General features: G+C 44.5%; 1 protein-coding gene across 1 annotated transcript in view; it reads right to left on the reverse strand.

The window, feature by feature from the left end:
• LOC103186576 (G protein-coupled receptor kinase 5) overlaps window positions 1-15,198 on the reverse strand; it is a 110,463-nt gene extending 95,265 nt beyond the window's left edge. Inside the window, exon 1 of the mRNA XM_042336600.1 lies at window positions 15,067-15,198. Within this exon, the coding sequence (XP_042192534.1) occupies window positions 15,067-15,118 (52 nt within the window). The 5' untranslated portion in view covers window positions 15,119-15,198. The remainder of the gene's footprint in view (window positions 1-15,066) is intronic.
• Window positions 15,199-16,042: the final 844 nt, after the last annotated feature.

Here is a 16,042-nt window from a genome sequence, read left to right on the forward strand (position 1 = left end):
TGCCCCAGAGTGTTCTTGTGCACCTTACAGCAACTGGCTCAAGAATGGTGCAGGCAAAGGGCCAAGAACATGGAAATTCATTTAAAATGAAGGGAGGAGGGAAGGGAAGAGAAAAAGGGGAACACACTTCTACATGGCTGAGGGACGCCCACACAATCGTCACCGCACCCAATTCGGTGGCTGCATTATATAGCCTCTTCCTGTTATGCTACGAGGTCTCGGTTTTGGATTCAATGAGAACCTCGCACTCCTGCAGAAGTGAACCGAAATAGCTGGCAAACCAGTTCTCTTAGTACTATGTTAAGACTTGCAGCGCTGTTACATGGTTATATTTTTGAAGCAGCTTCAGAAGCTGAGATGTGGATAGCAGCAGATCGATTAGTTGTTGGCTCTTGGGGTGGGGTCAAAATTTAAGACATTCAATGGTAAAACTGGGCAGGGCACCCAACAATGAATCGAGCCTTGAAAGTCGGTGGTTTTTCTAACTAAATGCACAGTTCCCCCTAACTGTTTGGTTCAATTCTTGCAGGAGTTACTCTTTCAAGAAAGATCCTACTGCACAGATAACAAGAGATCACACTGAGAATAAGCGTCTACAATAATAATAATAATAATAATCCATGCATTTGATACAGCACCTTATCACGTCTTCAAAACGTCTCAAAGCGCTTCACAGAATGTACTGTGAAGTGAATTGACTGTATATTTTTGTTGGCAAAATATACAGAGTAAAAATATAAAATACTCACATGCCTTAACATGAATAATAACAAACAAAACATATCATGAATAAAACAGTCAGACAATTTTTAATACTATCCATGTCTTTATAAAAACAGATTGCTAAACTCATAGTTACCAATAATCATTTATCCAAATTGGCGGATCACTTCCGGGGGTAATAATCCCTCTCCCCCAAAAATTAATCATGCTAAGAATTTGGTCACCCAATCCACGACTGTTTGTGGGCAATTGGCTGCCGTGTTTCACCCCAAAAATATACAGTCAATTCACTTCTAGTATATTTTGTGAATTGAGACGTCTCAATGACGTGATCAGGTGCTATATCAAGGATTATTATCATCATTATAAAACATAGCATCAATTTCAGGCAGGAGGAAAATCATTGTTTAATCCAGTCTAACCTTTAAACTTCTCAATCTAATCACCCTGATTTTTCTTCTACTTTCCAGGAACCTGTCTAGTTTCCTCTTTGAAGCAATTTTAAAGTTCCTTAATCCACCAGTTATAATAATAATAATAATCCTTGCATTTGATATAGCGCCTTATTACGTCTTTGGGACGTCTCAAAGCGCTCCACAGAGTGGACTGTAAATTGAAACGCGAAACACTGCAGATGCTGGAAATCTGAAAACAAAAACAGAAGTGGCTGGGAACACTCAGCAGGTCAGGCAGCATCCATGGAGAGAGGAAAGTGAGTCAAGGTTTCGGGTCCACGACCCTTCGTCAGAACCCAAAACGTTGACTCGCTTTCCTTACTGTAAAGTGGATTGACTGTATATCTTGCGGTAGAAATGCTGTCAGTTTGCTCAGTACGTCGCTCAAGACTTTATACTACACAGAATCTACAGCGCCGAAACAAGTCATTTGGGCTGAATTAGTCGGTACCAGTCTATGTCGGTAATTCATATGAGACATGCCCATCCTAACCGCCCCAGAGCCCCCAAACGCCTGTTTCCTGCTCTCTCAAGTATGCGTGGTTTCCTCTCAGAAGCACATTGAGGTGTTCTGCTTCAACACAGCTACTGTCAGCGAGTTCCACATTCTCAACGGAGACTGACCTCGCCCCATCCAACTGCCACACGTGCTCACAAAAGCACCGTAGGGAGAGAGAGAGAGAGAACAGAGGAAGGAACGCTGCCTGGTTTCATCTCTCTAACCCTGGCAAGGAAGGACATGCCTCAGTCACCCCATGTAGCCCTCGCTGAGACCAGCAAAGAAATTCAAATTTAAAATAAAACCCACCGCGTATATTTTGGACCAATATTCAGCTTCAATATTCAAAGTGAATTGACTGTATATTTTGTGGGCGAAACACGCCCACAGATTAATACTGTACCAGAGAGTCTTGTCACAGTGTGCTCTGTAGGCAAACACAGCAATGGACCACAAAACAGTCACTAAATGGCTGTTTAATTGAACAGACTGGAAGGGACCTGGAAATTCGATCGAGCATTTTTCTCAAAGAACATCAGCATCGCTTGGAACAAACTGCATATCTCCCAATAGTATTCACCCACAAAATACACAGCGCTACACTTACAATTCGGTATATTATGTGAAGCCCTTTGAGGAGTCTCAACAACGTGATAAGGCGCTGTATCAAATGCCAGGATTATTATGCTGTTATAAGCTGCATTGCTGAAGGAAATGCCTTCACCAGCTACCCTTTGCTTTCCTCGAAACTCTGATCGAGTCGAAAGCAGGCACCGAACGAAATTCACCTGCCGGTGTCCAAACAGTGGAAATGCGACGCGCCGAAAGCAAACTGGTTTCCGCTGCACCAAAAAAATATCCGTATCAACCCCAACCCCACTAGGCCGGTCAATCAATCAGTGTTCAAGCTATTAATGTTTTTCAAAAATTCACAATTCCTCCAGCGACGAACGCTGATGTAGGCGTGTTGTGGTAACATTAAAGAGGGGGGTGGGGGGAAGAGGAAACGTATCTGGCTGCTGTATAGCAAGAACAATTAGAAAATAACACCCGGAACCCTAGGTGTAGGTTAGAATTCACTTAAAACACAGAAACAGTCAAAGGTTTGTTATCTGCGAGAGCACCTGCTTCAGAAAAGTGCACTAATTTCCAAAGCCTCACAAGTCCGACAACAGTTGTTTTGCTAGATCTGAACTTGCGTCTCAGTTCTCTTGACGCCGCTAACGATGCCAAATGTTATATGTTCCTCTTTCTGAACCGATGTGCTCTTATATTTTTGTCGGCCTGAAGTCGCACAAGATTATCTTACGTTGTCGCCATTAGGCGCAACAGAGGTAGAAGGATTGAGGTTTGAAAGCATTCGCTTTTCAAGCATGCAGTTCAATGATTTATCTAAGTTAGATTTAAAACAGAAGTTAACTGACCCTGAATCACTGGCTAAAGTTCATTACGTACGTAAAGAAAACTGGTTAGGTTTGTGGTTGCACTTGGCAAACGATGGTTTGAGGTGAAGCAGGTCTAGGATTGCAGGACATTTTCTCCAAATAAGAAAACATTACCCTGCAGAATGAGTGCACGATTCTATTTTAATCGGATAACAATACTTAAGAGTATTGAGCATAGACTTATGCATCAATTTTTATTGAGTCTCTTTAGTTCAGCACATGCGGCTGACAGACCATTCGGTCATTCGTTATAATTTCGTTAGGGTTTGTTGCAGAGCTTTAAGTCATTGCTGGGAAGGTGGCAGAACCAAAGCCTCCTCTGGCTCCCGGCATTAAAAGACCTTTCCTTACATTCATCAAATTCGTATAATAATAATAATATTAATAACAACAACTTGCATTTACACAGCGCCCCTCAGGCAGGGTAGAGTCCCAGAGGGCCTGACAGAAGCAGAGCACGACACCGGGCTGGACGGAGGAGGAGGTGACCGTAGGCACGGTCGAAGAGAAAGGTCTTCTTCGACCTTCGACCACTGAGTTTGGCTTTATTTTTACATGAAGCTTGACTCGAACCGTCTGAATCAGTTATAGGTACAACACGCCACCAACCACGTTACATCTTATCCTTAAAGCACGGAACTAGTTAAAAGCCACTGTGTCTCGGGAAGTCATAAAACCCAACGTTCCCGATTCGGTGCCTTGCGCTTAAATTTGATAACATTGCCAAACCCACGAGAAAACTTTATTTATTCCAAGTGAAAGTCGTTTCTGTTAAGTTAACTGCGGCTCGGACACGATGATTAACACTGGTAGTAGTTTAATCGCAATTTATAAAGCGCCTGGTTTTATAAAGTTGTGAGCATTTGGGAAAACAATTCACTGAAACCATGAGCCCAGAAGTATGTCTGGAATGTAATAGATGGTAGGCCCCACTTTAGTGGACTGTAACACTTTAATCTTATCACTTCCGAAGTCAAATTTTCCAATACTTAGATAGGCGTAGCTGTAAACAAACCAATTACCACAGCAAGAAGTAATTTACCTCGTGTGTGCGCTTAAGTCTGAAGGAATATGTTGTGCATTTTGCCACACTCTGTAATACTTGCAATCTTACAATTCCCGCGAGATGTAATTACAGACGCTTGTATTAATTTACTGAAAAGATTAAGCATTTTTCTTTTTTTATATAAATATATATACACTGTTTTTCCTCCTTTCCTATCCTCTCCTATCCTGACTACCGTGACTCACGCTGGGCTTCAGATCCACTGGGCAGAGCCAGATTGCCAGTGGCCTCACCCAGTCTCCAGTCTTCATGCGTTAAGGCCTGGACAGTGATTGTCAGCAGGCTATTACACTGTCGGGATAATCAGAGACCAGACCAAACCTGTTTGTACCTGGCAACCAGACAGATCCGTACCAGCAAGGGTCACTGGATAACAGCCGGAATTCTGGCCAATTTCTAACCCCCCCACCCACCCCCACCCTCCCCGCCCCCACTCCCCCCAAGGGACGCTGAAACCAACTTGCAGCGGTCCATTGAAATTAATTAACGTTGTAGACTGACCTCGTCTGCAGAGCTCAGTGTCACACATTATCACAGAGCCACTCGGAAACCCTACACACAATTTCACACACGCACACGTACATACACACACTTTTCTTAAAAGAAAATTTACAGTGTATTCTGCGAAGCGCCTTTGAGACGTCTCAAAGACGTGATAAGGCGCTGTATCAAACGCCAGGGTCATTGCATTACTATAAAATTCGATTCTGATTTGAAAATCTGCTCAGTTAATAACAGCTGGTTCCGCTGTGGGGCTCTGGAATTCTGCACAATTCCTTTCGATTCTCTAAACAGAATAAATTTTACCTTAAATCGAATTTAGCACCAGAATCTATTTAGAATAGCTAAACTGGAATTATATTCCTCGTTTTAAAACAATGGCAACAATATAATACAGTTAGCGCTGGTGAAATCTCTGAATGCCTGCGAACGAAAACCTTGGATTCCTTGATTATAGACATTATTAATATCCACGTATCCATCATTTTGACGTTGGATTCCGAGCAGCAGAAATGCAGGTCTCTACTTCCTCAACCCAATTAAACTGGAATGAGGTAATAACCATTAGCATGGCAAACACTAATGTGCACTGAAAGGAATTGTGAATGTTATCGTACTGTATTACAGTTGACCCTCATGCTGTCGTTCAAAGCTCTTGAGATACGGGAATAAAATGTCAATTCCAATCCCATGCCCCCAGATTTTTTTTCTTATTTGAGACGTCTTGAGGACGTGATAAGGCCCTATATCAAATGCAAGGACTATTATTTCATTATTATTATTATTATTATTATCTGAACCGGAGGGCAATTTTGCGATTGTGACATTTCACGGTGGGGGAGGTCAGCAACACAATTTTGCTTAAAATGTGTTTTTTCAAGTCAAGGCAACTTCCCCAAGGTGAAACCTTTGAAATTTCCTTACTCCACACCCCCACACACACACACACACACATGCCTCTGTTTACCCAGCAGAGAGTAGGAACCCGGTTGTTAGTCGATTGGCGGATGGTTTTTCCGGGGGTAATAATCCCTTAAAAAAAAATAATTTGGTCACTCAATCCAAGACTGTTTGTGGAACGCTGCTGTACGCAATTGGCTGCTGCATTTCTCTCACAAAAATACAGTCAATTGACTTTACAATATATTCTGTGAAGCGCTTTGAAGCATCTCGAATGTAAGGGTTAATATTATTATTATTCCCCGATTCATTGAGAAAACGAAGAGTGAGGATGTGTGATAATAATCACCCTTGCATTTGATATGGCGCCTTATCGTGTCTTCAAGATGTCTCAAACCGCTTCACAGAATATACTGGTAAAGTACAGTGACTGTGTATTTTGTGGTTGAAACACAGCAGCCAATTGCGCACATTTGAGTGTCTCAGGGAAAAGCCAAGACAGTGAGGACAAATTTCCATTAGCAAAATTGACCAAAATTAGTTTTCATAGACAAACAATTTGAGTGTTTATTTGTGACACTCACACAGACGTGCATTTAAAAAGTACAAGTAGCTGGTTATGTAAATATAAATGACTTCGTTGGAAAGCAACCTTTGCTTCCCAAAACCTCGATCTTTTAAATGTGCTCCTTTTAAAACAATATGCTATTGAATGAAGCCCGACTCGCATATTTATTTCTCCAGCTCAAATGCTACAACTGTACATTGCAGAGGGACAGTAGCACAGTAATGCATGGTGTACAGTCGTTCTAAATCAAAAACTTACACAAGCTCTTACAAGTGCTACAGCACAATACAAATGAAACGAAGGGACGAGTAGCTTATTTCCAGTGTGGCAATGCAAATCTTACCACCAAATAGCTACAGCAATTACATAATTATCTACCAGTAAAAAAGCATCCTGGATTGCGCTTGTCGTCCATCCATTGATCTCTTTGAGCCAGAAGTTTGCCCATCCCCTCCTCGTACAGTGGCGAAGAGACAGAATATTCACACTACCTCACGTAGGCGCCTACAAGCACTACAAGAATACTCCGATCTTCCGATATGCTTGTTGAATCTTTCTCCCTCTGCTCTTGGTTATCCGATTTGATCCTTAGCCTTTTGTCCCTTCTTTCATCTTTCAGTCTCCACCTCACCAATTCATTCTACGGGATTTTAAATCTCCCCCCCCCCCAGCCCCCACCCCCCCACCCCACTCCAGTTTCCCATCACGTAAGCCACTTCTCGACTGCTCTCTGCAACCTTGGTGATGAATTGTATATTGTGCTCGCATTTCTCTTGTTTTTGCTGTGCAGTTTTGAATGTCACCCACACACAGACACTTCTCAATAAGCAACAGCTCTACCGAAAATCATGCAGCAGTGACTGACTGCGTGTGCAATAAATAGTCCTGTTCCAATCAGTGTGGCCTAAGGTCATTTTAGTCACATTGATAGTCCACATCAGTTAAGATTCAAGGCAGCACACACATGATACAAGTGTACATTTTTAGGTCACCCTTTGAAAGCACAATTATCCGAGGGTTTTCAATGGGAAATAATACATCGGTTGAGCAACACAAACCGAAAATGTCACCAGTAACAGGAGCAGAAACGTAAGATGCCGGGTAAATGCCAATGATCAAATTTTCCCCTGAAATCGTTCGTCGAGAAGGATTACTTTGATTTGGGCAGCGGGTGGACTACGGACAAACCAATTCGACAAATATTCGTATCAACAGCGTTGAGAAACAAGAAGAGGGACTTCCCATAAAAGACAGTCATTTATCAAATGTGTTTATGTCTAAAACTAGGTCACTGTGGATACCAGCAATGAACAGACCTAGGTTCTGCCCAAAGATTTGCATTTAGATTTATAGTACTCCACCATGCATTAAATAATTTTCCCATTTGATATCAAAACTGCAGTATATATACTCTACCGAACATCACTGAGTAATTTACAACCACAGTTAACAATTGCACAACCTCTTTAACTATCCAGCATTTTACAGCCACTAGATTTTAGCGCATCTAAGAAATTTCCCCCACCCCACCCACCCCCACGTCCCTCTCTAAGCACTTGACAGCAGCTGAAATTGACTGGGGGAAAAAAATGTAACTATTCCAACAGAAAACAGCAAACTGTGTCATACTGTTCCTTTTTGTAAATTAAAAGTAAAATTGAAATATAGAGGATTTAACTTTGCACTGGGTGCGGAAATCAAACGGAACACATTGTAATAACAATCCTCACATTTGATAATAGTGCTTTGTCACATCTTCCGACACGTCTGAAAGCGCTTCACACAATACACTGCGAAGTGAAGTGACTGCATATTTTGTGAGCGAAACGTTGCAGCATTGCCCCACAAACAGTCGTGGTTTGAATTACCAAAATTTTGTTTTAAGGATTTTTGTTAAAAGGGATCCGCCAATCGACTAACAACCGGGTTCCTACTTACTGCTGGTAAACAGAGGCGCGTGGAGCAGGGAAACTTGCCCAACGTTTCGCCCTGGACAGGAATCGAACCCAGGTCCTCTCGCTTGCGAGGCGAGGGCTCTAACCACTGAGCTACAGGACTCCAAGTTGAAAACCATCTTACATATCGAATGGTGCCGGTTAGATGCCCGGGAACTTGAGCTACAACCAGAAAATTGCCAATCCCAGTCTCAAGATTGTCCTTCGAGCTGACTTGCTATTCCCTGTTTATTTATTTTTGATATAGGTTCTCAGCCATTCGCAGAAGTTGAAAGTAAGACATTCTTTCACTGGGAATTCTAACAAACTACTACACCTCATCCTCCGAGCCAAGCAGATCAAAGAACGGCAGTAGAGGATTCTTGGAGCCATCTATGATCTGGATAATTTTTCTCTTCTATCTGTCCTGCACTGGAGTGAATACTAAAGGATACTTGGAGGCACATTACAAATCGGCAGTAATTTCCTCATTCTTTTAATGCAGTCAAAATGTGTATAATCTCAAAAACAATCATAACTTTGAATGCCAAACAAAAGGCTCCCCCCACCCTGGCCCCAAGTGCAAAGAAACACAAGATATTAATGTGACTGACTATTCAGTGTACTGTACAGTATATATTTCTTGGGTAATACAGAGAGAGTGCTTTTCTCTGTATTTAACCTGTAATTACATCAGGCCTAAAACTGAGTGACAAGCGCAGAAATTTTTTTAAACAAAATACGCGGTTGAAACAGGGAAGGAATCCAAAATGTTCACACGTTGCGCAGTATTGAATCACACTTTATGTCCATGTGTACAGATTCTAATTGAACGAATTAAGTTACAGAAATTATCATCAGTCCCTTCGCTGCCAAACCACAAACAATTAAAAGACACAGTTGGAAACACTAATTTTCTGCCATGAAAAGAGGGCACGAAAGCACGACAATAATGCAAAAAAATTGCTATCGAATTACATACATCTCCTCTAAACGTTCAATAATTAACAGTGCATTCTAAGGACTAAATCATTCTCCACATTCAGGATTAATGTGGAGTCCCATGTCTTAGTAGTTAGAGCACTTGCCTCGCAAGCGAGAGGACTTGGGTTCGATTCCCGGGCAGGGCGAAAAGTTGGGCAAGTTTCCTTACTCCACACGTCTGTGTTTACTGAGCAGTAAATAGGAACCCGGTTCTTAGGCGATTGAAGGGTCGCTTTTCTAGGGTTAATAATCCCTTTTTTTAAAAAAATGGTCACTCATCCGCGGCTGTTTGTGGGACGCTGCCGTTCACAATTGGCTGCCGCGTTCCTCCCACAAAATATACAGTCAATTCACTTTACAGTATTATTCTGTGAAGCGCTTTGGGACGTCTCGAAGATGTGATAAAACGCTATATTAAATGCAAGGATTATTGTTATTATAATAATTAACATTGCATTCTAATCGCTAAATCATTCTTCACATTCAGGAATAAATAAGAGCCAGCTACGTAGTACATACTACAGTACTATATGGATGGTCAGAATGTGGGTTTGCTCCCTATTAACTCCAATATAACCAGTTCTTCTTCTCAGATATCTCGCAGTGGAGCCTGAACAATAACTCCTCATCCAGGATGGCGGGTGGGGGAGGAGAAGGTGGTACAGTAAGTGTGTGCAGGCGATGTATGTTGGCACCTTTAGCAGCAGTTATAGAGCAATTTAGATCAAGTGAACTGCCCACTGCGCTGGTGGGGAGTGAGGCAAAAAAAAGTCCAAAGGATTTTGAGATGTATAATAATAATAATAGAAAATAATAATCCTTGCATTTGGTATAGCGCCCTATCGTGCTGGAAAGACTTCTGGAACCGCTTTGCAGGATTCACTGGGTATTTGTAGGCGAAAGTGGCAGTTCAATTGCGCACAGCGATGTCCCAAAAATAACAGTGAAATTAATGACCAATTTCTATTTGGGCGGAATTGTAAGGCAGGCCTTCCCCCTGCAAGAGTGAAAAATTGGTCACAGGTCCTTTGCACGACAGGAAGGACACCAACCACGGCATGAACTGGAATGAATTTGGTCGATTCTACGGGAGACGTATTTTTAGTTCAAATGCATTTGCCAACCCATCTCACGGACCATTAGATGATAATTCACAGTGGTGAATTATTGATTATAATTTTACTGCAGAGAATTATTACATGGTGGGGGGCCTTTACAGGACTAAAAGAAAAAGGGGAGCGTTTTCAGGTTGCGGGCGATCAAAACTTTGGCCACTGCTCGAGCGAATGGTAACCAAGGAGAAACTCGCTGGAAACAGATGAATTACGATGGAAAGCGACAATACAAAACAGCTTCTAGGCCGTAACAGTAACCAAAAAAAGATATTCATTTCAAAAAGGAAGCAAATTATGTATGCACGCCACAGGGAATATTAATTTGACATAGGAGAACGAGAAATATGAAACTGATAGTGTGCTTGCTAAACTGTTATGTAATAAACCATTGGACATTTACCTTGCCTTTAAACAGATGTACGTGGATGAATAATAGAACCATAGGAACAGGAGTAGGCCATTCAGCCCTTTGGGTCTGTTCTGCCATTCATGGCTGACCTGTATCTCAACTATGTGGAAATAGCGAAGCTTTCAATAGTGGGTCATACAATAGTGCGATATAGCTGCAGCCAATATTGAGTGAGCAGAAATCAATGCATGTTGATCCATGCAAATATGGGAATAATTCAGCGAGACATGTAGTCTCAACCAATTACGATGACCCCCGTCTATTCACAAGTAGAATAGCATTTCTTGCAGTCGTCCGTATAACCAGTCCTAGTGCCTTTTTTATGTAAATATATCGTAAAAAATTAAATAAACGATGCAATAAATTTGTTGTCTATTTAAAAAAAGGTGTGTACAATAACTCGCCACCAACTGGGCAGGGCAATGCACCCACTTAACTGCACTGATATGGCTAAACACCCCCCCCCCCCGCACACACACACACACACATCATAGTGTGTCTGTCTGTTACTCGCCTCCAAATATTGTACTGCCTTGACACGTTGCTCAAACCACGTGCTGTGAAATGCAATGACTTGCGGTGTTAAGAACCTAAGAATTTGCTCGGTGATAGCAGACCGAGGTCCATCCTTTTCACCTTCCACCGTCCTGGCAGTCGCCTGACATGTCGCGCCCCAAACTACATACTGTATCTATCCCCAGATATTGTTTTCTAGCAGAAATCGATCTCATTTGTTCTTGAAACAAAACTACATTTTCTGCTTCCAACGTCTGTCTGTCTGTCTGTCTGTCTGTCTGTCTGTCTGTCTGTCTCCCTAGGGAGCCTGTTCCATAAGTTTACTACTCGCTCACTGTGAAGAGCTTTTTTTTGTTCATCTCTCGCCCCCAGCACACACACAGACGCACACAAGAGACACACAGAACTCCCCATTCAATCACACCTCTGAAAAAACGCTGTGCTTTTAATAATAATAATAATAATAATAATAATCCTTGCATTTGATTTAGCGCCTTATCACATCTACGAGACGTCTCGGTCTCAGCGGGCTCGACTGCAAAGGGGTAGGAGAGAGAAGAGAGGAGGGGATGGAAAAGGGAAGCCAAGGAACATTTGTGGCCAGATCACACCAAGGCTCAGAATAGTGTTAAACCGTGCTAAATCCTCATTAGCCTTGGCTAACCAGCCAAGCCGCTCGCCAAGCCACAGCCGCTCTCTCTCTCTCGCACTGGCTTGAAACGCACACGTAACCGACATGTCCAAGTGCAATTGCATTGTAAAATTCATGCCATCACTAATGCTCTGCAGACATATAAAACGTGCGTAACCCATCCATGACCATATCCCAGCCAGTTAGCTCCCAGAAGAACAGAAAATATAACAGGGATTTATATTCTATCTCTCTCTCTCTCTCTCTTCTCCCCCCCCCCAACCCCACATCCCCCCCCCCCCACACACACACAAAAAAAAAATTAGGAGGGGTCATGTGAATAGAATAAAAGGCAACAGAGAGTGGGTGAGCTTTCATTCCATCATTCAATTGCTTGCTGCTTTCTGTAGCTGTCATCCAAAGTCAGCTTTCAGAAAATATCACAGGCTTTCCCACCACTGCCCCCAACCCCCCCACCAAAAAAAAAGGAATAATAATAATAATAATAAGGGTTAGGTGAATAAGGGACAGCAGAGTGGGCTATTATTCCACCATTCAATTGCCCCTTTCCACCCCCCCCTCCTGTGTTAAACCCCCAGGTACACAAACCACTGCGTCTTTTTGAAACGACCATTTATATATTAAACCCATTCATTTGAGGCAATGCAGTACTCTTTCACATTCCACACGTCCTTCTTTCAAAACCTTTCAAATATTTAAGGCTAATATATTTCTCTCTCTCTCTCTCCAACACCCCCCCCCGCCCCATACACACACACACACACACACACACATCTCCCACCAACATGCATTTATTTCATCAGTTCAGCTTCATCTCAATAAAGCAAAGTGCTATTCAATTTCTCTCTCTCTCTCTCCAAAAAAAACCCCCACTTAACTTCACAAAACATATGACAGCAAAAAGAAATGAGAAATGAACAGCTGAAACCACCCCCCACCCCCCACCCCATGCACAAATTTAGATGATTTTTTAAATCACCCTTAAACCCCCCCCCCCCACCACCAAATTAAGATGCAAACCCATTACCACAAATGCACACATATTAAGAGCTGAATAAACAGCAGTGACCAAATTATAGGTGACTGAAGGAATTGTCCAGTTCTTTTCTAAAAAAACTAGATTTTTTCTGGAGGGAGGGAGGGAGGGGGGGGTAAAAAAAAGAAATTTCTCTCTCTATATACACATACACACACACACACATACATATATATATATATATATATATATAAACTGCATTAAAAAAAAAGGTACCACTTTAAATCGAAATGTTTTTTGTGTTGAAAAATATATATATATTTTTATGTAACCCACACGATGGTGACTTTTGAAACCAAGTGAACGTGATGTACAAACAGATAGTGTTATAAAAGGAAAAAAGCTGCTCTTCCTATCTCACATGATGTCCTGCAAGGCTGTATCCCATCTTGACGTGCATTTACGTGGTTATAACATGTAACAGAAGGTGGGTGGGTGTTTATATGGGTATTTATTTTTTTGGGGGGGCTTTATTTGCAAACAAAACCACACACAATGAACATAATAATACTAATACTAATAATACTAATAATGATAATACTAATAATATCAGAAATGTGGTGTGGATGATCAGAATGTATCCCCATTCCAAACCCCCCCCTTTTCCTAATAAAATAACACACACACACACACACAGAGAGAGAGAGAGAGAGAGAAAAATATATACTTTTCAAATCAGACCCAAATAAGCTGAATCTTGCATGATTTTCAGGCAGCAGATCTTGAGAGAGACACATCACTCTCTCACACACACACACACACACACACCACTTATTATTTGATGTACAGATCATATCAAACACACATTTTTTTTTTTTGGGGGGGAAAGGAGAGAGAGAGAGAGAGAGAGAGAGGGGGTGGGGGGGGGGAGAGAAAGAATGTCTACCATTTGCAATATGTGCAATATGTCATTTTTCTCTGCACTAAAATAAAACCCCCTTTTTTTCCCCCCCCTGTTGCTACAGAACTGAGAGAGGGGGGAAAACAGAGAGAGAGAGGGAGGGAGGGAGGGAGAGGGAGGGATGGAAAGAGAAAGAGAGAGGGATAGAAAGAGAAAGAGAGAGAGAGAGAGAAAGCTCTCCACACTGTGGAAGGTGGACTCGTACATTTCGATTTAAACACAATCTGAGTCTGTCATCTGTCTCTTGCACATATCCCCCCCATCCCCCCATCCTCCCCCCATCCCCCCCATCCTCCCTCTGTCCCCCCATCCTCCTCCCCCCACTCCCACCCCCCCCCCCCCCAAAAAAAACCAAATAATCCATCATCAAAACAGAGAGGGAGGAAGGAACAATACTGATTTGCATTAAAAACCTTCCCAACTGCTGTGTCTAATATAATATTATATATATATATGTATACACATGTGGTGAAACCCCCTTTTTTTTGCTGTTTTTTTTACTGCACAATGTATTAAAAGCCAAGAAATGTCCAGACAGATCTCATCAGGACCAACACCCCCCCCCCCACCCCCCTCCCCCACACCCCCCCTCCCCACATACCCATAACCCCCTCTCCCCTCCCACACCCCCCTCCCCCCCCACAACCCCCCTCCCCCCCACACCCCCCTCCCCCCCACACCCCCCTCCCCCCACACACCCCCCTCCCCACACACCCCCATAACCCCCTCTCCCCTCCCACACCCCCCTCACACCCCCTCTCCCCCCAAACCCCCCCATAACCCCTCTCCCCTCCAACACCCCCTTCACCCCATAACCCCCTCTCCCCCATAACCCCCTCTCCCCCCAACACCCCCTCTCCCCCCCAACACCCCCCCATACCCCCTCCCCCCATAACCCCCTCTCCCCCAACACCCCCTCCCCCCATAACACCCCTCCCCCCCACCCCCCCCATAACCCCCTCTCCCCCATAACACCCTCTCCCCCCAACACCCCCCCCCATACCCTCTCCCCCCAACACCCCCCATAACCCCCTCTCCCCCCATAACACCCTCTCCCCCAACAACCCCTCTCCCCCATAACACCCTCTCCCCCCCAACACCCCCTCTCCCCCCCATCACCCCCCTCATCACCCCCTCTCCCCCCATCACCCCCTCTCCCCCCTCTCCCCCTCTCCCCCCCACAGCACATCATGAGAAAACAGTAAATGCAACTTATTACATACATCTGAACCAACACCTGCAGATACAGAACATAGAGAATACCCCCCACCCCCCCCTCCCCCCCCCCTCCACCCCCTCCCCCCCCCTCCCCCCCCCCTCCACCCCCTTCCCCCCCCACCCCCCCCTCTCCCCCCCCAGTACCTTCTCTGGCTTTCAGTAGGACGGTGTTGGCGACGATGTTCTCCAACTCCATTGACCTGCGGGGAGACGCAGCTCAGCACCGCTCCTCTCCTCCTCTCCTCTGCTCTCTCCTTCTCTCTCTCCTCCTCCTCCTCTCTCCTCCTCTCTCTCCTCTCCTTCTCTCTCCTCTCTCTCCTCCTCTCCTTCTCTCTCTCCTCCTCTCCTTCCCTCTCTCCTCCTCTCTCCCCCTCTTCTCTCCTCCTCTCTGTTCTGTGTGTGTGTGTCCCTCTGTGTGTGTGTGTGTGTGGGTGTGTGTGTGTGTGGGTCTGTGTGTGTGTGTGGGGGGGGGTCTGTGTGTGTGTGTGTGTGGGTCTGTGTGTGTGTGTGTGTGTGTGTGTCTGTGTGTGTGTGTCTGTGTGTGTGTGTGTGTGGGTCTGTGTGTGTGTGTGTGTGTGTCTGTGTGTGTGTGTGGGTCTGTGTGTGTGTGTGTGTGGGTCTGTGTGTGTGTGTGTGTGTGTGTGTGTGTGGGTCTGTGTGTGTGTGGGTCTGTGTGTGTGTGTGTGGTGTGGGTCTGTGTGTGTGTGGGTCTGTGTGTGTGTGTGTGGTGTGTGTGTGTGTGTGTGTCTGTGTGTGTGTGGGGTCTGTGTGTGTGTGTGTGTGTCTGTGTGTGTGTGTGTGTGTGTGGGTCTGTGTGTGTGTGGGGTCTGTGTGTGTGTGTGTGTGTGTGGGTCTGTGTGTGTGTGGGGTCTGTGTGTGTGTCCCTTCGCTCTTTACGTGTCGGAGGAGCGCACCGACTCACCGGGACATCACCCTGACAGCCTCCCCCCACCCCTCCCTCCCCTCCCCCTCCCCTCCCTCCTCCCTCCCCTCCCCTCCCCCACCCCACCCTCCCCTCCCTCCCCCCACCCCCTCCCCTCCCTCCCCCCACCCCTCCCCTCCTCTCACTGCCCCCTCCCCTCCCCTCCCTCTCACTGCCCCCCTCACCCCTCCCTCCCCT

The sequence above is a fragment of the Callorhinchus milii genome, unplaced genomic scaffold (assembly GCF_018977255.1).
Source record: "Callorhinchus milii isolate IMCB2004 unplaced genomic scaffold, IMCB_Cmil_1.0 Scaffold7, whole genome shotgun sequence".
NCBI classification, from domain to species: Eukaryota; Metazoa; Chordata; class Chondrichthyes; order Chimaeriformes; family Callorhinchidae; genus Callorhinchus; species Callorhinchus milii.